Genomic DNA, 24,028 nt, shown 5'->3' on the forward strand with positions numbered 1-24,028 from the left:
AACCATTCTTTGAACAACTCATCAGTAGTATTAAACTTGATGAGGCAACAACGACGTCTCCATCCATAGATATGATTGGAAATGTGAGTCGCAGTGTCTTGCTTAAGGGATGTAAGCAAATGAGTTCCAGTTTCATATTGAACTGGCAATAGGAAATGAGTGAGGAAATCCATAGCGAGAGAGTTGAAGTCACCATAGGTAACTTGAGGCAATTTGATGTGCCATTTAACGGCAGTGCCTGTGATATTTCTATGAAAGAGTCAAAGATAGATAGAATCATCGACATATGAATTGGAGGAGCATTAGAGGTGATATGTCATCATGTGAGTTTGTGGATACTCATTCGCTTCTCCCTCAAATTTGGGGCAATCGCTTAAAACTTTCATTCGAACTGGAGGCTACTAAGGCCAATGAAGAATGGAATCATTCTTGAGCCTCGAGACATCAAGTAGTTTCAAGATATAAAAGAAAGGAAATTCTATTTTAAACAACATATAGGGCCTTTAAGGAGACCCACACTGTGGAGTCCATACCTGTTGGTAAGGATTTTGCCCCAATAGTGGAGGATTTTTTCCATATGGAACCTGATTCTATTCCCAATGAAGGTTCCCTTGACCATAAGGTGGATTTATTCTAGGGTAGGCTTGATGTTTTCCTACCATAAGCCGCTAATAAGCATTGTATGTGGCATATGGGTTATAAGGTTGTTGAACCAGTTGACCCTGGATGTAAGGAGATTGACCCTGTTGAAGCAGGGGTTGACCTTGGCCTTGCAATGGTCAACCTTGCTGATACATATATAAGGCGCCCTTCTACCAAGGTTGACCTTGTTGTTGCAAATGTTGATTTTTCTACTACAAAGGTTGACCTTTCTGCTGCAACGATTGACCTTGGGAGGACAAAGGATGGGAAGACTGCTGAAAAACTGAGTTTGTGGCTGCAAAGGTTATTGCAGCTAAGGCAAAGGTAACCCTTGTTGCTGTAGCAGTTTCCCTTGTTGTTGTAATTCTTACCTTTATTTCTGCAAAGATTTCCCTTATTGTTGCAAAGGTTGCCCTTTCTACTACATAGGTTTTCCTTGTGGCTGCAAGGGTAGTTGAATAGGTCCTTGGGTTATACCCTGAGGGTATTGATAGTTCCCGAATTAAATATGGCCATATCCACCAGGAGTAGTGGATTGACAAGGCTGGACATAAGTTCCACCTTGAGGAATATAAGGCGGAATAACCAAGGCTTGCGAACCATGTGGGACATAAGCCAAGTGGAGTGGAACTTGCACCATATACGGCTACTGATATTAGATGTTAGCTAACCCAGATGGACTAACAGGGTTAGGAATAACACCATAATAATGTTGATTAACTCCAACCACATGTGTTTGTAATCCACTAATACTGGTTTCGCTTGACACAAGAGGAGTATTCGAATCTTGCCCCCTAGGTGGTGGCACATTCTTTCCACTAGATGGAGGGGTATAAGAACTTATCAAGACCTAACCTAAGATAGTCGATTGAATCAGAAGGGTGGGTTGAAACGACGAAACAGCGTGTAATGAATTGGTAGGTGAACATGAACTCAAGTGACTACAGTTTTTACAGTAGTTCGAGAGGTCATGTTTGAAATGAATCGACCTGATGTAGGTATAGCACTGGAAAACCATATGGGGTTCTGATACAATGATGAGGCACTAAGAGTGCCCAAAACTAACTGAGCTAGAGTGGTATAGCCATGTGGCAACATTGGTTCACTAGTTTTAGGATATGTGAGAGACGAGACTCTCCCTGTATAAGGAAAGCCTTTTGAAGGAAATTCATACCCTTGCTCATCATCGATGTGAGGAGTGTGGGTAGAAGAAACTTCTAAATGACCTAGAGAAGGGACTGGAATTTCACATTCTCACTCCATATATGGAAACAATTGGTGACGATGAACCTGAGATGTACAAGAAAATAACTCCAAAGGAATACTAGGCCAATTGTACGAACTATAAGGGCGTTGAGGAGATATCACAACAGGATCAAACAATGGATTCGACGAATAAACAACTAGACCCTTCAGACTCTCAGGGGTTTGAATAGGATTATCAGAGGTACCAAAATCAGATTCTTGAGATGACCAGGAATCTGATGGAGGTGGACGAGAAGGCAAAGGTTGGATGCTCAGAATAATTCGAAGTTCAAAACCTTGATCCTCAAGTGATTGAGGAAGTTCCAAATGAACTCCTTCGGAGGACCCTTTAGTATCATACAAGGAAGGGGAAATATGAAAAGAACTCAATGGTTCGTCCATGATGGCTTCCTCTCAAACGCAAAAACGAAAAGAGTTTCGTTTAGGGATTTTAACAATCTTTAAATTAACAGGGAATTACACAATTTTGGTCTGAGAAGCAATTGCTTGGGTTCGACATGTTTATCACAGGCAGTTACTTTTAGAAACAAAAACTTTTCCTTTTCATCTTTTAAGAGTCAAGAAAATGGAAAAACGGCGACTCTAGTCACTTTTAATGATTTAGAGAGCCTCAAAGGACAAGTTACTTGATGATATTTTCAAATTTAAAGAGTCATGAAAGATCAAAATGACTTCTCATGTGAATCTAGGTATAAGTAGTACAAAGTAACCATGAACTGCAATATACACCTCAGCAAATTAATTTACGAAGGACTTGACGTACGTGCAGGAAATCTCCTCGAATGATGTGTTTGGTGTATCAAATTTATAGGGCGGAAGACTCAACTTCATATAGATAAAGGTTTGAAACCTATGAGGGTATCCCTTTATATACACAATGGTATGGGGAGCACAAGTCCATGCTAGCACTATCTAATGCCAAAGCAAATGATAGCTGCTAAGTTTAGAAGATGCCAAAACACGTCTCTAATCTAGACCATTAAATAAGAATGTTAATGTTTCAAATGCTCCTTAGATTAATTGATAGATTTTAAAGTTGATCTTAGAATTATGCTTCAATTTCGAGGCTTTTACGATGTTACCTGTTCCTAAAATGCAAGCAATATGATGAAATGAAATCTTTAATTTCGATGAAATCTCTTTATGTAGGGAAGAAAATCACTCAAATCATGCATCAAACCAAATGAAAAAGTTCATCCATGACAATCTTCAAAAGCTAAAATAAAAATATGAAATATAATCTTTCATATGCTAAGCAAATACAATGCCAAAACAAATATTAAAGAAAAAATTGCTTAATATAAAATGATGATTTTTTCTCTTTTTCAAAATGCAACTAACATAATCTAGTGCAAAGCAAAAGAGAATGCAAGAAAGGAGACACACATGAAAATGTCTTTCACATCAATGATTTGAATGCAACTCAAAATTCTTCGAAAACTATGAGAAGAATAGCATTTTTATTTTCACTTTTCGAAACACAAAAAACTTCAAAGAAAACGCTTCCTTTTGATTCCAATGAGACAATCAATTTGTAATCTATCATTCGTCAAATGAAGCTTAAGTGACTTTCACAATATCCACTAATGAAGACAACTTAAGACGCAAGAACCAAAAAGTGATATGAAAATTATGTCTAAACACACAAAGTCTCTTTAGCATAGGCTATTGATCTATGATCTCCTATGGGAAGACCAACAAGTGGATGAGGGTTGACCTAGAAGACCTAGAAACCCTAAAAGGCTAATCAAACCTTAAGGACACTCAAGTCACGTTAAAAGAAAATTTCAATCAGAAAACAAAAGATTCAATGAAGATCACACTGGGAAATCACTGGGAGAAGGTACACAAAACTGACAATGAGAAGAAAAACCCTAAATTTCTTAATTCTCTGTAGTCATCGCACCTGTCAGGAGGAAACTAGCGATAATTGCTACTATAACTAGAAAACCCATGATATCATCGCGAATGTTTGGGTCAAACCCGTGATGGTCAAGGAAAACAAGAAATAAACTCAAAATATTCAAGAACAGTTCAAATTAATAACCTCCAGACATCTACCAAAGAGTGACACTAGCTACAAACAAGCAATGAAGTCTAAAAATGAGTGGTTGATCAAACTTGCCAAAAGACAAGATGAAGGAATAGAAGGAAAGGGTCATGGGCTCTCCAGTGGAGTCACCATTTTTTTTTACAATATTAGTCCTCTTTATGGGTGGATATGATCCCTCTAGCGCAATGAGTGGGTCTAGCAACTGAAGTGACAATCGACTAGACATCTTCCTAGATTATAATTGAAAAGTATAACGAGAGAGATGACCTACCTCGTTCTGATGCTTTTATGATTCCCTTTGTTGAGATCCTTGAACTGCTTGTGTCATGGACTTGTTCCTACTTCTCTCAGCACTTATGTACCAGAACAAGTAATCAAGTGACAACAAAGCATGCTAGAACCAATACAAAATCCAATAATAACCTACTTAGCTTATCAAGGAATGCCAAGCTAATACATACATGAAGATATATATTTTGGGAAGATGAACCAACAATTGTATATTATTTAGAGAATAAAGGGAAGCTTACAGCCATAGCCTTGATGTTGAAAGGCTCTCCTTAAGTGGTAATTCAAGTCCAAGCCAAGAAACTCTCCAAACACTCCTTCTCCAAGTTTAATGAATAGCCTCTAGGCAGAAGCTCAACATAGGGGTGCAAATGGACATAGACCAACCATTTGGGAATGGGAGAGGAGGAATTTATAGGCTGGGAGAGGGAGTTAGGACTCCTCCAACGAAAGGATTAGGCCCAGATCTCAAGGAGGTAGCTCATAGGGATGAGACCAAGAGGTCAAATTAGGGGGATTTGACCTCATCTATCTGAAACCACCTCCAGCTCGCCGCTATGGAAGCTTCTAGATCACCAATCTTCTCATCTTCTTTGGGAAAAATTCCTTTTTTGATCATCGTGGGTATGAGAGGGAACAAAGAAATGCCATCACAGGTCAAACACGGTGCAATAGGCGACAATTACAATTTTCATCTTCATAAGAGCAAAGACCCTCATTTTAGGGTTTCAAAAGTTATTTCTTCAAGGAAAGCTCAAGACATGTCCCATGCAAAGTTATAGGGATCTGAGTTGTATACATGGATGAGTATACTAAATAATAACCATTTTTCGGGAATTTTAGGGTATGTCACATGGAAGTGCACGAGGCGTGACAAAATATTGTGTAACATTCACCATTAACGAACAAACATATATTCTTACTCCTATGAATATCAATCATATTTATATTGCATGGAAGATAGTTAGAGCCAACTAACTTGGGAACAAAAGCTAATGATGAAGTGATTATGATGAATAAACAAGATACTGAATGATAAGGAAACAAAGACCAAAAGCTTATGAATAGAAGAAAAGATGAATAAACTAAAATTTTCTTACTTGGAACTAAATTTCCTTACTTTCAATTTTCCATAGTCATTCTTGAGTGAAAAGAGCACGTTGAAAATTGCATATTTCATGTGAGGGTGAAACTATTGTCTTCACTTTTTTTATGCATTTTTCACTAGACGAGAGAAACAACTATGAAAAATGAATATTTTGAGCATTTGTTCTTATCAAATTAAAAGTAGCAATATCATATACTTGATGGCATCCACTATTATGAAAATTAGTTGTTTGAATTAAGTGGCATGTAGCAACAGAGTATAAACCTAACAAAAATCCATTAAGCACAGTGTGTGATACCCCTCATAGGTGGCCATTAAGGAATCCTAAAAGTACTATGAATAAAATCTCTTTTTGGTTGCTCGTGTGAAAATATAAACCTTGGGTCATGATTTCAAAGCTCAATTCCTAGCCCGAACCATGGCATGAAGCTTGTGGCTTCCTATAGCCACCATCTCTTGTTTGTGTGGGTGATACTAGACCTATTTTACCAACCCCATATGTAAAAATATAGCGAATACGTATAGATTATTTTGTATATTAAAATATTCTCATGAAATATACTAAATCACAGGACTTGAAGGTACTTTGCTGGTTTGTGGAAGTTAATTCACCATTTAGAACACAAATCATAGACATGCAAAAAACATCACACATGGAAAAACATTTATCGATGGGAAAGAAACTTCTCAAAACCCCTTCCTATATATATTGCATTAATCTAAGAATAGAGATGAAATAGATATTCTTGCTCAAGCTTGAGCACACACTACAAGTGTCTAGTCCATCCCTTTGCCTGTCTGTCTGACTTTGGCCAACACTTAGTCAATTTTCAAGCCCTCCAATATCTTCTTTCCTTTTGTTATCCCTCCAGTAAATTCACCCCTATTATTTAGTAATTTACCACTATTGAATTGCACAATTCCTCTAGGTCCTTCCTCTGATTGCATGCACCACCTGTACACATGGGAATATGCTACAACTAACAATACACTGCTTTGGAATATCCATCTCAACTAGGTAACTCAAATTATTTGCATGAAAAAATTATTTTAGGTTGATTGATTAGTTAAGTGGTTGATCACCGAGTGTGGTTCAAGTTCCAGTTCCACAACTTTACCTTCATTATTTCTTCTGATGGTTAGAACTAGTTTAACGAACAATAGCTCAAATTAACTGAAATAGATTGCTACAAATCAACAATCAGTCACGGTAAACTAAAATCAAGCTTCCCCAACTCAAATTAAATGAGTTAACAGAGTGACAAGTTCCATTTCACCTCAGCTAACTATCTTCAATATTTTTGCTGAAACATAAATTCGATTTTTCTCTGGTTTGACCACGGCAAAGTCAAACTGAGATTTTCTTGCTGCATTTTGAACAGAAGATATGTGACATGATGTGCAACAACCTATATCTTGAGTGACATTATTTAATGTGTATGAATTGTATAACCTCACACATTATCCATTAAACTTAAGGCAATGGAACTATCACATTGTTGAGCTTCACATCATATTTTTGTAAACAACCTATTGTCTACAATAATAAAGATTCTAAAAGATAAGTAAGGTTTTAATGGATTTAGATCGTAAAAGAAATGTGAAAGATATCTCATGGAGTTTTTCGATTGGTAATTGGTAAAAAAAGTAAACCACACTTTAGAGACCATACTTTAGATGCAAGTAAAACCAAGTTTAACAAATCATCCTGCCAAAAATTGGTGTTCAATAAACATGTATAGAAATCAACCTTGAGAATTTTGATTGTAGCAAAAACAAATTTAGGTAAACCCATCCATATGGATTTTGTACAAGTCCATATGGTGCTTTAAAAATAGAGAGAAGGGACCAAACAACTAGATCTCAAAAAAATAAACCCACCAAAAAAAATTCATAGATTATAAACTCTTGAATGAAAAAATATTATCTTTGCAAAAGAATTCTAGGTTTGATAAGAAAAAATAGGCTTGGTACCCAAAAAACCTAAATATTTCCAAAAAAAACGTCAATTTATAAAAAAAATAAATCTCCTCAGCTAGGATGGGAGAATTAGTTCAAATCTAAGCAAACAAAAACTAATTTTAATAGACAAATAGGGAATCTTGCCTTAGTTATGTCATGGAGACAATATTGACATTGGTATTTCATAACAAAGAATCAATCTTGTAGCTAAATGTCAATACATAAAGAGAAGTCTTAATGGCTACTATATTTGATGGGAAAACTAAAAAATAATAAGTGCTTAAAACAATTCTAACTTGTTGTGTAGAAAAATTACTAAAGGAGGTAGAGCATAGTAATCAACTCTAATACCATGTTAAAATATTGAGACATATGAATAAACATAGAATAATATAAAGCACCAGAGCTTTACTAATATATCATCTTGTTCACATAACAACATTTAATCAATGTAAGAAAAAGTCAAGAGACAAAGAGAAGAGTGCATTGGATACATTTGGTAAACCCCCAATATGGGGAAACGTCTACGGGAAGGTAATGTCTTTATTATTATCTAGAAATCTTGAATCTTACACTTGACAACATCTTCACAAATGCGTTACCCTTTTACAAAGATAATACTTTCATATTTATGTCTCTCTTGTATGTTTCATGGGACTCTCTTTCCTCTATTATATTTCAAGATATAAGGATGAATTCAATTCCGAAAATACATGTGGATATAAGTAAATCACCTCTTTATATAATAAATGATAACAAGGTTATTTTACTTTGTGATGAATGTGGGGTAACTCTTTTATATAAAGTTACAATTTCTTTTGATATGACACTAAACATTATCAACTTTTGAAGTGACACATTCCAACATACACAACTAGCTATGGATGTTGTACGTTCTACCAAACCATAGGTGGTTTTACACTAATTTTATCTAGAAGAATCCACCCATAAACTAAATCTATGAGTTTATAAGAATAAATGGATCCTATAGGTGTTTACTATCCATTCACATTGTCTAATACACAATGAAAACATATTGGGTTTACTCTTAAATCAATTCCAAACTCTCAACTTTATGCCCCATCAATCTACACAATACAAGGGGTGATATTTATTTCTTTGCGCATTATCTATCTATCACAGGGCTTTAACAAAAACTAAAAAGGAATTTCTTAGGTAAGGGCTCTAAAACATTTAGCTATTAAATGGTGCTCATACTAACCTTTACATTTTATTTTGCGTAATTATCAACAAAAATTCCTTGGAGGCATAGCATCCTAGTTCTTAGAATAAAATCTGTCTCCAAAATCTAGTTTTCAATGTAGAATATGGTTACAAAATTTTGTATAAACGCAAAATTATATACTTTTTCATTTCTTATTGTCTACATAACTTTTTTGAAATATTTTTTCTTTTCTACTCAAATTACATTTTTCCTTCTTTTCCCATTTTTAATTGGCTCTCACTCTTTCCAAAAATTATTTCTTTGAACCCATATTTCCATAGCTAAATGATTTGACTCTCTCACCACTTCTTACAAGAGTGTGCTTACCCCCATGTTTTAATAACTAGCTTATTTGAGTCTTATACAAACCTTATAGATGCATTACATCATTATCTTTAATAAGTAACATTGGGATTACATTGTCATGAAGAATAATTTAGGAATATGAAATGGGATTATATTAACTTTTTCTTGGAATACCCTTCCATTTGCCCTTGATTGTCGAATGATAGCCTCCTATGAATCTACTCATATCCATATTGTATCTAATAATGTATTTCATCTCATTATTTTTCATATTCAAGGTTTAAATATTACATTTCTTCTCCCATTGCTACACAGACACACACATAGAGAGAGAGAGAGAGGATTACGTTAGTAGTAAACCAATAGTGAGGATAGTCATTATGGCATCATGGGACTCTCTCTCTCTCTCTCTCTCTCTCGATATATATATATATATATATATATATATATATATATATATATATATATATATATATATATATATATATATATATATATATATATATATATATATATACGGGGATCAAAACTAGGTTATTCTATTTGTAGTCAACCAATAGTGAGAATAACCATGATGGGTTGTTGTCTACAAATGTAGACTAAATCATCACCATTATTCAAGGAAACCCATGCCACCTAAAATTCCCCACTATAGGTTAATAACAAGGAAGGATTTATCTCCTAATAGATACCTCCGGATTTTGGATTATTAACCATGTCTTTCCATTCAAGGAATACACACATTTAATTAATTGGAAGAAGTTTTATATTGTCCTCTAGGAGCAGAAGAAAGCTAATATATCTTGTGATCAAATACCTCCACTAAGCTTCGGAGTAGTAGGTGTAGGAGGGTAGTTATAATCCTTAGAGGAATAATAAAACCATCATATGCATAGGATCTTGGAATTTTTTCGAATAACTCAATATAAGCCTATGTTTTATTATAGGGAATGAAATTTGTTGTTGAACCTAGTATTCAATCACTAATAGTGGTGGGTTATTTCAAGTGCATTAGAAAAATTATTAAGTATCAAGTGAATATGGTAATCAATCTACCTTTGAAAATATGGGGTCATGAGCATCAATGCTAATGTTTATAGGCTAGCCATTCCATAATCATTTCAAGATGAGGGCCAAGCAATGTAGTAGGAGATTAAGACATCACATGACACAATGCATGGATACTTGATCTTACATCAAGGTGAGTTATGAGAAGAGACCTGTGTCTTCCCTTCATATTCCCAAACACATGAATTCAAATTATTATGAAATCATGGCATATTTATTCTTTTCGCATCGTGGAATTGTGGCCTATGTGTATGCAATACAATTGTGGATGATTTCGTTATGAGGCTCACAATTTTTTTTAGTGAGAACTATCTTCCTATAGAAAGGGAACAACACTCCTTAGGTTTTCAAGGGCTGGAAAAGTTGGTTTTCAGAGTACACTTTGTGTTCTATGGACATTGTTTGTCTCTTTGTTCCTTTTTCTAGGAGAGGTTTTCACTTTCTACATCTAGTGAATTTTCTTGTCTGTTTAACGGGTGTATTTATACCCTATTTGATTTTTCATTTAGCATGTAGGATCCTACAAGTGAAAATTAGTCTTTAGTAAGCACAAAGAATAGAGAATCTCTATGTAGTTTTGAATCTTTATTTCCATAGACTTATCATGGATTACTAGGAATTGAAGGGGGATCAAACATGTGTTAATAAATCATGAAGAGTCCATTTAGGCTCATAAAACATTTATATTTACACACACATGTATATATAAAGGATCATTAAAATAAAAATATTTAGTCACTTAGGTAGCGACAATCGTGGGCATATTTTTCCAACCAAAGCTTTAAAATAGTTGTCCCTGAGGCTATGTGTAATATGCCTCAAAACATAATTATTAATTTGAGTAAGGGAGAAATATTTAGGAACTCAATTCAAGTGAAATTTTTAAATTCAAAACTGTGTAAGACCAAAGGAATAAGAGATAGTGCATCATCTCATTGAAGACATGAAAATTGGAAAATTTGACTTGAACCTAGCCAATGTAGCAATGAAAGAGGGGGCTAGTTAAGATGTAGTTTTATAAATTTTTTGTGTTTTAAGAAGTCCTTAGTATTTTAGGTTTATTTTGTAGATTATATACTGCTCTTATATATATATCTATATATATATATTAGCTAGTCACATGGGGTTTTGAAATTATGAGCTATACCATTAGTAAATGTGGAGTAATTTTCCAATTAAATATAAGTAATATTTTTTATATAATAGTATATTTTATGGTGCTTTGTTATTGAATAAAAACTTCAAAACCAAGTTTAAATTAATTACACTATACCTATCATATAGTAATTTTTTATTAATATAGAATCTCCTAGTTATAATTAAAAAGAATGCTACCCCTAATGGAGTCATGACATAAGGCCATATATTGCTCTGTTACTCCTAATAAAGTTATAACATGAGACCATATAATACCCTTGGTTTTTAATTAATCATAAAGTCATGTACTTTCTAATATAATACTCTTGGTTATTGTTTAATCATAAAGTCATGTACTTTCTAATAATATTTATCATGAATATGGTACATACATATACTAATCTTTGGAAAAAAAGGTTAAATTATCATAAATCTACACTATTTCTATATTATTAAATTTTAAATTGATATTAATTTTTTATTTTTCTAAATAATTTTATTAATATCCATTTTTTTAAATTTCAATTTTATAAGAAAATAGTGAAACATTACTTTTTAATATATCAAAATAAATAATATATTATCCCATTTAAATTTGATACCCACATTATTGATGTAGTCTTTTTTGACACTTCTTATTAAAATTGGAATTAAAAACAGATTTTTATACGTTGATAAACACCGTCTACAATTTTATAGGTTGGCTAACACAATATACCATGAATAAGAATGTTGGTTGACACTTTTTGCAATTAATAATAACAATAAATCAATCTCCATTCTCTTCAATTACTTATCTTCACTGTTAATATTTTTTTAAAGATGTAGTGAATTATTTTCTTTGTTAGGCTTTTTAGATCTGAACAAGTTTATTTTTATTAAATTTTATTTTCAATAATTCAATATATATATATATATATATATATATATATATATATATATATAATATGATAATTTATTTGTTATAAATATATCTAAATTATATTTATATTTAATTTAATTTACAAAATATTTATCTCACTATTAAAAATTTTAACCTTCTAAATTAACAAAGTTATATTAAACATTATCAAACAATCAATCAAATACATAAACAATCAAATATATGAAAATGTTCAGAAAATTAATTTAGAACACTTTTCTACATGGTAATTGTCTATACAAAGAAAAACACTTTCTCGTATACATTAAAAAATAAAATACTCTTAAATATTGATGGGGAGGTCAATATTTAGCTGCATTCATTTTCAGTGTGTGGTTATTAAATAAAAAATTATGAAAACATGTAAGAATAAAAATAAATTGAGGCTTTTATATTATTCAGAAAAAAAAAAAAAAATTAAAATAATAATAATAATAATAATAAAATATTATATATATATATATATATATATATATATATATATTTCGATTTTCTAGATATCTTTTTAGGAGTATATTTTTTTTCCACACATCTATAAACAACGTTCAGTCTAATAAGCCTTCATATAAGCACTAACCAAAAAGTCAGCATAGATTTGTGCCCAAGCCAACGAAAGACACTTATCCCTACATTCCATTACATTACCATTCACCATAGGAGACATAACATACTTAGATAGGCTCGTAGCCGACAATTTATTAATACAAAACAACGAACACTCACAACAGCGAAATATGAAAATAACCATCATACATTACGATACCCTGAGTCACATAATTTTTCTACTGACCCATGAGCTCACCATGATTGGGAGCAGTAGTAACTAGAACATGAAATATGAAAATAACCATCATACATTATGATACCCCAAGTCACATAATTTTTCTACTAACCCATGAGCTCACCATGATTGGGAGCATTAGTAACCAACATAAAAATAATTGGTACCCCAAAAACTGACACCACGACATATACTGGGACAAACCATAATAGCAGTAAACTAAAAACACTTACAGTTAAACATGTGCTTGCACCACGTGGGGTAAAAAAAAACATTCAGAGCTCCATAACGTAAAAAATATGAAAATGCCCAGAAGCATAAGCCTAAGACTATAACACAGAGTACCACATTCAGAGGCATCATACTTGGTCACTGATAGTTTTCTGAGGAAGATATCACTACAAAGATGCTCGTGCTAGAACTCAGAGGATCTACCAAGCCACCTTCATCAGAATCATAGGTGATGTGTCCTTCCACATGCACCAGGTGAGGATCAATTATATATGGAATAAAACATTTGTTTTGAAGCATCCTTTTGATGTCTTCCAAAGAGGCGAAGACATTGTGCCTTTCTACTTGTTTGTATTTTAACGTCAACCCCAATGCCAATGCAAAGCCACTAAATTTAAATGTTGTTTCTTCATACCCTTGGCTTGCCTAGGGCCAAGAAGCCATGCCAACATGTCTTCCATTATCTCAGAGTTCGAATGGGATTTTCCTTTGAATCCTTAGTTGGGTCTCAATCTTTTTATTTTCTTTCCTAGTCTCAGGCAAGACTGCATTGAAATAGGTGGTTACCAAGTCATGAACAAAGAGGCATGCTCCTTGTTGGCCCCAAGAAGTGTTTTTACCTCCTCCCCAATGACATCTCATTCTCTGCATTAGTGGCATGGATGAAGCCCTATGGTCATACCTTGAACAAATTCTATAAATTCCTCTCCCTTCAAGATAACGAGAAAATAAATAAGACCAAATAGTGACAAGAACAAGATGCCACCCTACAATATCATCTCCATAGCTAAAAAGCATAAACTCTAGACTCGACACTGACCCTATCAAGAGAAACATTAAGCTTGGCCACCTCTATATAAAGGTCAAACCCTGATACCATTAAGGATAGAGAAATACTCAACAATAAGCACCAACCACAGAAACTATTCCTATAGAAGAAACTACTAAACATCCACCCATGTGTTCGTTTCAACTTCGCCACAAAAATATCATATCAATGCCCTAAAACTTCAAACCAACTAATGATCAATTGCCCAGAGTTTTAAAAAAACTCGTGACTCAATAACAAGGGATGCATGCAAAGAAATAATCTAATCGAACTCTGAAGCACTGCATTCAACTGATAGTTTAGACCCAACAACACAAACTCTGAAGCCTCCAAACCAGACTCGATACTACTAGGAAACAAGACAAACAAGAAAAATAGACAATAAAAAGAAACAACATGAGAAACCATGAAGGATGTGGCGAATGAGGAAGATGCTAGTCGAGCAACCTTCCAAGCTTCCATAGGCAAAAGCTAGGATGAAGTATTCAAGAAACTTAGCCAATATTTCCACCACCCTCGCAATCCAACACCTTTTCCCTTTCCCACTAATTCCAGGCTTAAAACCCAACACCAAGGTTTTTTGTGGCTCATTTGAAAATAAAATCATAAATTTTTAACAATTAAATAAATAATTTTGGTTATTATCCTTTAAATATTAATTAATTATATTTTCGCTTTAAAAATATGTTTTAGTTTATTATATATTTTGTTTTTTTAATTTTATAATATAAATTTTAATCAAATTATGATTTTAACCCAAAATATATATATAATTGAAAAAATATTAAAAAAATAAATTACTATATTTACAATTATATTTATTAAAAGTTTATTTAATATAAATTTTAAAACTAATTTATATAAGCCCATTCAAATGAATATTCTCTTGATAACGTTATTATGTCAAACTTTCTTTACGCATTTTATTTATATTGAATTTAAGAAAACTATTTTATAGGATATACCTTATGCAATTTGTAATGATTATGCATCAGTTTCCATTCACTATCAAAGTGGTTCACACATCCAATACTAGTATCACCCCAATCTTGTCCTGGTTATTTTTAGGTTCGACGAAAGATAATATTTTTTAATATATTATTCTTTTAATTATATATAAAATATAAAAAATTAAATGGAAAAAAAATTAAATATATAAAATATATTAGTTTTCAATAGCAATATCTCACTACATTTTGGTGTGATAATCAAAGTGTAATTCAACTATGTAATGATCTGGTTCAACATCAGCGCAAAAAACATATTGAATTACACATGCACTTCATTTGAAAGCTCATTCACGACCATGTTTTTGAAGTGCATTATTGTTTAACCGATGATCAAATTGCATAAATCTTTACAAAACTTGTCATAGAGGTAAAGTTTACTAAACTTTGATTTATTGTTGAAGTTCAGGAAGTTGTCACTAAGGAGGGATAGGCTCTAATGCCTCCTTCCTTCTCCTATTGTGTGATCTTTGTACATCCTTCAATCATATCCCAAGTTGTTCTTATGGGGGAATGTTAGGATATTCCAACACACAAGAAATAATTAAGTATAACTTGGTCAAGTGTATAGTTAGGTAAAGTGTGTTTCTTTAGTATGTACTTTTTGTAACTTACAATCCAACGGTCACGATATGTTTTAGACATGAAGTGATTTTACGGTTCATTCTCTCCTTGGTATTGCTGACACTTGATTTGTGGTTTAACACCTGATTGGTCAATAATCTCTATTTAAAGAGCATGGAGGGTCATTTGTAAGGTGACCGTTCCTGAGAGAAGCTTATGTATTTTTTCTTTCTTTTACATTAATAAATTGCTTGAAGTGGTCATGTTGGCTCAGGTCGTGGATTGTTTCTCTCTTTAAAAGTTTTAACCACATCAAGAATACTGGTGTACTCATCTGTGATATATTTATGAGCGGTGTCCTTTGATATTTTATGTAAAAAAAGTTACCCTATAAAATCCTACAAAATTATAATATTTACCATTCTTTAAATAGACAAGTGAATAAATATATTATGAAAACACTTCTTTAAAACCATTATTAATTCAAATTTCATATAAATTAATAAATTCATCCTAATATTTTAAAGTTAGAAAGTTAACTAATTAAAATAATTACACTAAAAATAAAACACCCATTGATTTAATTTAGAAAATATGAAAATAGGCCCACATAGCCAAAGAGATTTACTAAACTAATCCTAAATATAATTCAAATCAGACATAGAATAAGGTAAACTTGTTCCTTGGTCTCACGATTCAACGCCGGGAGATCCATTCTAAGTGTTATCGAATAAGAAGTATTTAAAATATTTATATTTTTTAATAAAAAAATTGATGTTAATAATTTTTTGGGTTGTATATTACAATATTTTTGTGTTAATAAGTTTATTTTGGAATAAAGTTTTATGATTTTAATTTAATTATTAATAATTAATAATTAAATGATAAAGATTTAGTTTTAATAAAAAAAGTTATAAAATTAAGTAAAAATAAAGTATATTTAAAATATTTTGACACTAAAATAAGTTAGGCTTTTTTAAATATGATATTGGTAAGTCATGATATTCCCAATAATATTGTTATGAAATCTATTTATAAATTAAAAATCTCTGTAATAAAATAAAAATAAATCTCCAATAAATATATATATATATATAGATAGATATATATTCAACTATATTTTATATTTTTGTGTATTTTTAATATTTTTACAACAATGTATTAATAAGTAATTATTTTGATGCGTATCAATGTTTGTTAAATTTAATTTATATCTACACTAATTCTAATCGTATTTCTATTAATAATTAGTAAAATTGCGCTCTTGATTTTAATCAACTCCTAAAAGTTTTTAAAATCTCATAGCAACCTCATTGATCAGACTTTGACCACATTGTTTCATCCCATTTCCTAATGATGGGTAAAGGGAGCTTTGAACGCGATTTATTATAATTTCTTTATTAAGTGAATATTAAATCTTAACTTCCAATCTACTTGTTGTAAATATTGAATGATAGATAGATTGGTAACGCATTGTAATTTTCTCTAAGCATTATTATTTCAAAGGGTGACCAGTCTAAATTGATGGATTTATATAGATAATGTATGGATTTTAAGAAGCACTAGTTTTTAGGTGAAAGGTTGATTTGAAATGTGGAAAGTTTTAAAGATTATTAACAGAGTTGTTTTGGTTTTTTTTTGTTTTTTTGCTTGTCTGTTTTTTTTTTTTTTCTTTCTGAAAATTGTTATTCACAATGTATTGACATTTTCATTTGAGATTTTGAGACTAAATAGTAATTTTTTGACATGATCTTTCAACTTGGAATATGGTCACTGAAAATGGTAACTAGATTTTCCAATTGCAAGATTTGAAGCATGCATGAATAGGTATGTGTGTTTGGGGATAATAAACTGAAGAAGGGATTGGACGAAGACCCTTTTCACTTATACAATGTCTTTGCTAGAATTAAGTATAAAGAGAAATTTGTGCTCTATCATGTGATACACAAAAAGTGGTTAATGTTATTTTAAACTAGGTTGAGCTTATGTTAGGGCTAGTTAGGACTCCGTGAATATGTAGAAGTTTCATAGTGAACTTAGCTAACAGAAAAATCAAAAAAAGCTTGCAAGCGAAAAAGAGTACGAAAACAAGTTTGAGAGAGAATAAAAAATTAATTAGAATGAGTAAAAAAACATTACATAATATACTCTATATGGCTGAACTAATGAGCCATAGTAGTGTATCTAGAGAGATGTATGGAAATAACCATGTTTATGGAAACATCTATGCAATTGAGGAAACATCAATGCAATTGAGGAAACATCTTCGATAAGGAGGAAACACCTCCAATACCCTTGGAGTACTACTAGGGAGAACACAAGGACTGGGTTTTGGCAAGAAGGCATGTTAGGTACCCATTTTACAATGCAGCTAAATAACATAGAACAACTAAACAAGAGGAAAAAGGGAAAACATCATGGGAAAAAAACATGAAGAGGTTTGTCATTTCTATACCGGAATCAACCTCCAAGGCACCAATTATGGATTCCATAGAGGTGTGGTGATTATTCCAACACCCCTCCTAGATGTAGCTTAGGAGAATCAAACTTGGGTCTAGGCTTTGATACCATGTAAAAGTTTCAAAGTCAACCTAGCTAATAGAAAAAACACAGAAAGCTTGCAAGAGAAAAAGAAAGCACACAGACAAGCTTGAGAGAATCAAAAATTAATTACAATGAGTAAAAAAACTTATATAATATACTCTACATGCATGAACTAATGAGCTATAGTAGTGAATCTAGAGAACTGTGTGAAAATATCAATGTCTATGGAAACATCCATGCAATTGAGGAAACATCAATACTTAAGCAAACATCTCCAACCAAGAAACATCTCCACTAGAATCTTGATAGAATTTAAAAACTCTTTGGAATAAATTTATTTTTCATAAAATGACTTCTATTTTCAACCCTTTTATAATATTTAAACATGAAACATAATAGAAACAATACCCTGCTTAAATCAAGCAAAGAAAATATATATATAAACAATACGGCCAAAAGATATATATATATATATATATATATAAATTTAAATCTCATACATATTCTTAAACTTCATAAAATTTAATAATAAGATTACTGCACACCAACAACCCACAAGGAATAATAATGAAAGAATCACAACCTAAACGTACTTAATTAATGATCGGGATATTTGATGATCACTGCGATTTTGGAGCAGGTAAAGTGAAACCTAAAAAGATTGCCTAAGCTAGCCTCCTAAACGATTCGGGGTGATGAAAGGAACGTCTGAATTTTTTAATTCCACAAGTTGGTTTAATGAATTTATGGGTGTAACAAAACTCTTTACACCTAACCACAAGAAGAGGTCGATATGAAGAATGGAACCCCACCAAATTTTATGCTAACTTTTTTATGTAATAGAGTACAGATATTTCCACTAGATTTAATTTAAAATGATTTCCCGATTGACAGGATGAGTAATAATAGATATGAATGTTTCTCTGATTAAAAAATTAGATTTTACATTGGGATTCCTTACGGAAAATGCCAAGAAATGACTTCACTACCTTGACTTAGAAGGCCTTTTCCTTGCTCTCCGATTGAATGAGTGGACGGTGACAGACTTGTGCGAGCACGAAGTATACCAGTTCATATATTTATAATTGTTTTGTGGAGGAGCTTTGATTGGGTGATGAAGAAAAATATAAATGCGGTGGACTTAGTAAGAAAAAATATATTTAATTATTAGCTGAAGAGGAAAGATTGGAGATTGATATTGACTAAGTCTACGAACAAAGAATCGAGGCAATAGAATAGGAATCCAGCATCATAAATAGAGATGAATGTATAAGCCTTTTGATGTGGTGTGGAATTCAGTCTGCTGTGCTGTGTTGTGTTTGAATTCTGAGGACCGACTCAATGACTGTATTCAGAATGGCCGGGGACAATGGTGAGGTGACAGTCGAGAACACGTCCTCGGCTGTTGGGGATTTCTACGATCAGTTATCGGCCGGGTGGGAGGGGGACTGGGGCGAGCACTTACATATCGGCTTCTACGATGTCCCTGCTCCACCCGAAAATCGTCTCGATCAGAAAGTCGCCACTGTCAGAATGGTGGAAGAGGCTATTAAATTTGCTGCCATTTCTGGTACTTCTTAGAAGTAGCTCTAATGTTTTTTAGTAGTTTATCTTCATATTTGAGAACTAGATGAACTGAGCTGACTTTCGGGTCATATTTGAGAATTAGATCAACTGAGCTCACTTTCAAAGTTATCATTTTTAATTCTATTATTTTTTAGTTTTTTCTTAGGTTCGAAAACTACATCAACTAATCTAACCCTCAGAATTCTCATCTTTTAACCAGATTTCTTGTTTTGTTTGTTGCGTTGAAGATATTCTCGCTCAAAAAGTTGTTTGTTGTGTTGAAGATCTTCTCGATCAAAAAGTGACCACTATCAAAATGGTCAAAGAAGCTATTAAATTTTCTGCAATTTGTGATTAGAAGTACAGTTCAACTGAGCTAATCGTCAGGGCTATGGTCTTTTAGTCAGATTCAGTGTTTTGTTTACTGTGTTAAGAACTTGTGTATCAGAATGTGCCCTGGCCACTGTCAGAATCGTCGAAAAGACAATTAAATTTGCTGCAATTTCCGGCTAGAAGTAGCCATAACAATTTTCATGTTATCGTTAATTTATCTAATTATTTTTTTCTTGATGTTGAAAGTGTTTGCGATCTCTTAATAGTAAAAGAGATATAATGACAAGGACCAGATCAATTAAGCTTAAACTAAACTAATCCTCAGTACTTTTGATTTATTAAGCAATGTGATTTTAAATAGTTTGATCGATGGATTTGTCTTCGGGAATAGTTGGTTTGTTTGTTATTTTAAGTGGTTGATTAATGGATTTGTCTTTTGAGTGCCACTTAGATAGGCTTGTCCACTCCTTAAACAGCCGCTTGGGAGTTGGTTACAATTTTATTTTTAAGTGGATCAGTTTTGTAATGTTGACATACGATAAGTGAGCTATTCAGAGTGACATTTCGACTCTTATTGACAATGAATGTTTTCTTTTTTGCGTTGAAGATGAGGAATCGAAATGGCCAAGGCGTGTGGTGGATGTGGGATGTGGACTGGGAGGAAGCTCGAGGTATTTGGCCAAGAGGTATGGAGCCCATGTTGAGGGCATCACCCTCAGCACGTGGCAGGCTGAAAGGGCCACCACCCTTACTGCCGCCGAAGGTCTCAGTGATAAGGTATATGGTATTTTTCACCTAGATATAATTTAGCGATAAGGTATATGATATTTTCCACCTAGACCTAATTACCATCGCTAGTAAGGGAACGAGATAACCTCAGATGGGATATTTCAATTTAGATTGGAATTGATTTATCTTGGTTACATTATTTTCAGTTTTATACACAGAAACTGGAGTTTAATTTGCGCATTTTTGCACAGGTTGCTTTTCAAGTGGCAGACGCATTAGATCAGCCTTTTCCTGATGGACACTTTGATCTGGTATGGGCAATGGAGAGTGCCGAGCACATGGCAGATAAAGAAAAGGTGGGCTAAGATTTGATTGTTTCTTTTCCTTTTCTCTTTTAGTTAACATAAGACTGATTTTAAACACAGTATTTCAATCATATGCTGTATTACTTATTATACAATTGAAGATCAAGGAAGTGATGTATATGTCTTAATTTGTTTGACAGTTTATGCAAGAGTTGGTCCGAGTAGCCGCTCCTGGTGGTTTGATAATAATAACTACCTGCTGCCACAGAGACCTTTTGAAAGGGGAGACCTCTCTTCAGCCTCGTGAGCAGGTATATGAATAAGCAACTGTGAATTGCATTAGGACTTAAGGCAATATTGCAAATTCTTTTACCATAATTAAATCATTCAAAATGTTACAAGGCCACTTAGGGGAAGGGTTCTTTAGTTTAGTTACAACAAACATGGTGCCATCTAAGCCATTTGGACTGCAACTAGGCTATGGGTTTACTTCGGTCTAGGCATTAATTAATACCCATGTGAATATGAAGATCCAGCAGATATTATGGGGTCTGCACTGGATGCAAATCTGTTGAAAAGCACCCACCCATAATTTAGGAAAGATGCACGTCATCATTAAATGTGCATCTCGGGAATGGTGCATAATATTTTCCATTGCAGGGAGAGCTATGCACTCTGACATTGCAATATTTGAATGGATATCAGGAGCTCTTGGACAACATTAGTCGTATATGCTGCTTTCCTGCTTGGTGCTCCACTGCTGAGTATGTGAGGATGGCACAAGATTTGTCGCTGCAGGTGAAGCATTAGTTTTACTATGAACCAAATAAAGTAATACAGTTAACAGTGAAATAGACTGCATTCATTACAGCTCTGACTGATTGCAGCCTTTTCCAACAGAATATCAACACTGCAGACTGGTCAAAAAATACAGCTCCATTTTGGGAATCAACAGCTAAAAAGCACAGTGCCGTTCTCCACGAATCTGGTAAGGTTTCATTTACTCCAACCTCCTCTGATTGGTGGTCCTCTTTTTTATTGGTTTATCAGTATGTCTTATTTGCTAGTATATAATTCAAGATAAGAAGATAATCTCATTCATGTCTACAAATAATCAGAAGAAGGATTTAGTTATCTGAAGAACTCAGGTTCATGTTGGTTGATATACTTACTCAATAATCGAAGTTTGGAACACTTTTCTATTGGTTGTTGGATTTCTTGACCATGGTCCTCCAATTTGGTTTGGCTTCCTGGACAGCAATGAAGGCTATGAAAGGTGTATCTCCTCTCCAACTATGGGTGGACGGCTTGAAGCAAGATCTGCTAAAATATGCAGTGATTACTGCTCAGAAACCTGCATGAAGCAATTCCAAAGTACATCTAGATAGTTATTACTGCTTAATAATATGCATGAAAGAAAAATAAAGTTATTCCAGCTTTCTGTTTGATTGTACGAAAACCCTTTGGTGAAAGTTCCAGGGGGGGTGATTAGAAACGTAATTACTAGAAGTAATTTTCCAGGTATATTCATGGTTTGACTTATAATTCTCTTAGTAAAGGGAGTAATCTGTATTTCAGTTGATTTGGGGTGATGGAGTGAAGGGAGTGATTGTATTTCAAGTTGATTGGGAGTGGTGGCAATACGCCTGGCCTAAACAGAATGTAAACTGTCAATATTGACGTCCACGGCTATGGTTACATAATTAAATTGGTCAAAGTATAATTGACGAGCGTTTCCAAAATGTGTGAACATTTGATTGGGTTTTGAAATTTTTATATTCACAATAAATATTTTTGAAATTAAAAGTAATTTTACTTTTATAAAATCATTTTTTCATTATAAGAATATAAATGAAAAAAAATTAAAATAAAGAAATTATCTTAAATTTCTCAACCACATTAATATACGAAGTTATTTAATTGGAGAATATTTTTTTATCTAATTAGGTCTAGCCAACTACTGAAAATAAGATTAAATTTTCTATATATGATATATAAAACACATAAGAGTTATATACTCCAATAGTTCCCTTAATTACTACTTGTTTTAATCCAAATTACTAACGTTTCCGCCAATATGTTTTGTGTAACACATAATCCCCTATGAACTAAATTACTTCCTTAAGGAGAAAATTCTATTTAACATTTACAAACATTATTAAAATGTTGATGTCCGTATAATGGAATAACTATCTATTGCAATGCATGGGAAACTAGCTACTACAATTAATAGTTTACTGGGATGTCCTTCATGTACATGGTTTGTTCAATTATCATATCTTCATACTTGTACCCTACGTCACTATCAATATCATCCCAAGTTTTCTTTCCTTATCCATAATCATGCTCTAGGGTTTGTGGGCTTACCCTCAACCATGCTCCTAGTGCTCCTTCCTCAAACTCCTAAGGAACAACACATCCTCAGGTGTTATTACCGCAAACAACACATCAAGTGATTTTTGATGACCACAAACTATCACACTAAGTGGGTTTTAGCAGACCACAAACTTCACATATAAGTGGTTTTGGATTACCACAAACCCCCATAACACGTGGTTTCAAGATTACCACGAACTACAAAGGAATACAGATTGCCTTATCACACTTACATCATCATAGATTCATGTAAATACTATTATAAGATCCACTAATTTAGATACCATGTTTATACTTAAACATTCTACAGAACCACTACATCAACTCAAACATGACACTATAGACTTGCTTACAATCACAATATGTGATTCAAATAATTATATGTTCTTGACTCTATTCTGATACACTCACAAACTTTGACTTGTACAATTTTTTCTTCATTTTGACCATCTAATACCAATTGCTGCCATAACCAATATCTTTCTTTTCATCTTCATTCTTGCCACAAGCACTAACATTAGTTGTTCTTTCATGCTACATTGACATATATGTCTTCACTTGTCCTTTATTCATTACGGGTTTTCTTATTCATTTTCTAATATGCATACATAACCTTCCTACTTCTTTCTTTTTGTCCCTATGTAGAACTTGTTGATAATTGATGTTTGTACAGAAAGAAATCCTTCTACTAAGAAACATAATTAAAATCAATTGTACTCCCTAGTTCTCAAGGAATTCTTTTCATCTACGTGGTTCATCAATCTATTAAACTCTCTCTTATTTGGT

At 32.9% G+C, this 24,028-nt stretch overlaps 1 protein-coding gene across 1 annotated transcript; it reads left to right on the forward strand.

Moving 5' to 3' along the window:
* Window positions 1-19,197: 19,197 nt before the first annotated feature.
* On the forward strand, window positions 19,198-22,600 carry LOC149148700 (gamma-tocopherol methyltransferase, chloroplastic-like). Its single transcript, XM_089438072.1, has 7 exons — window positions 19,198-19,503; window positions 20,440-20,609; window positions 20,813-20,917; window positions 21,067-21,177; window positions 21,572-21,664; window positions 21,767-21,854; window positions 22,125-22,600. The coding sequence occupies exons 1-7, from the start codon at window positions 19,275-19,277 to the stop codon at window positions 22,226-22,228; spliced, it is 900 nt and encodes a 299-aa protein (XP_089294198.1). The 5' UTR covers window positions 19,198-19,274; the 3' UTR covers window positions 22,229-22,600.
* The last annotated feature ends 1,428 nt before the right edge of the window (window positions 22,601-24,028 follow it).

This window comes from Pinus tabuliformis, chromosome 9 (genome assembly GCF_031772625.1).
Source record: "Pinus tabuliformis cultivar Carrire ecotype Pingquan chromosome 9, CPIR1, whole genome shotgun sequence".
NCBI classification, from domain to species: domain Eukaryota; kingdom Viridiplantae; phylum Streptophyta; class Pinopsida; order Pinales; family Pinaceae; genus Pinus; species Pinus tabuliformis.

Bases quoted from the DNA above. Each gene is read 5' to 3' on its own strand.
- LOC149148700 (XM_089438072.1), top strand. From the start codon at position 19,275: ATGACTGTATTCAGAATGGCCGGGGACAATGGTGAGGTGACAGTCGAG. The intron at 21,665-21,766 runs GTGAAGCATTAG...CTTTTCCAACAG, and splicing joins CACAAGATTTGTCGCTGCAG to AATATCAACACTGCAGACTG. The intron at 21,855-22,124 runs GTAAGGTTTCAT...CTTCCTGGACAG, and splicing joins TGCCGTTCTCCACGAATCTG to CAATGAAGGCTATGAAAGGT.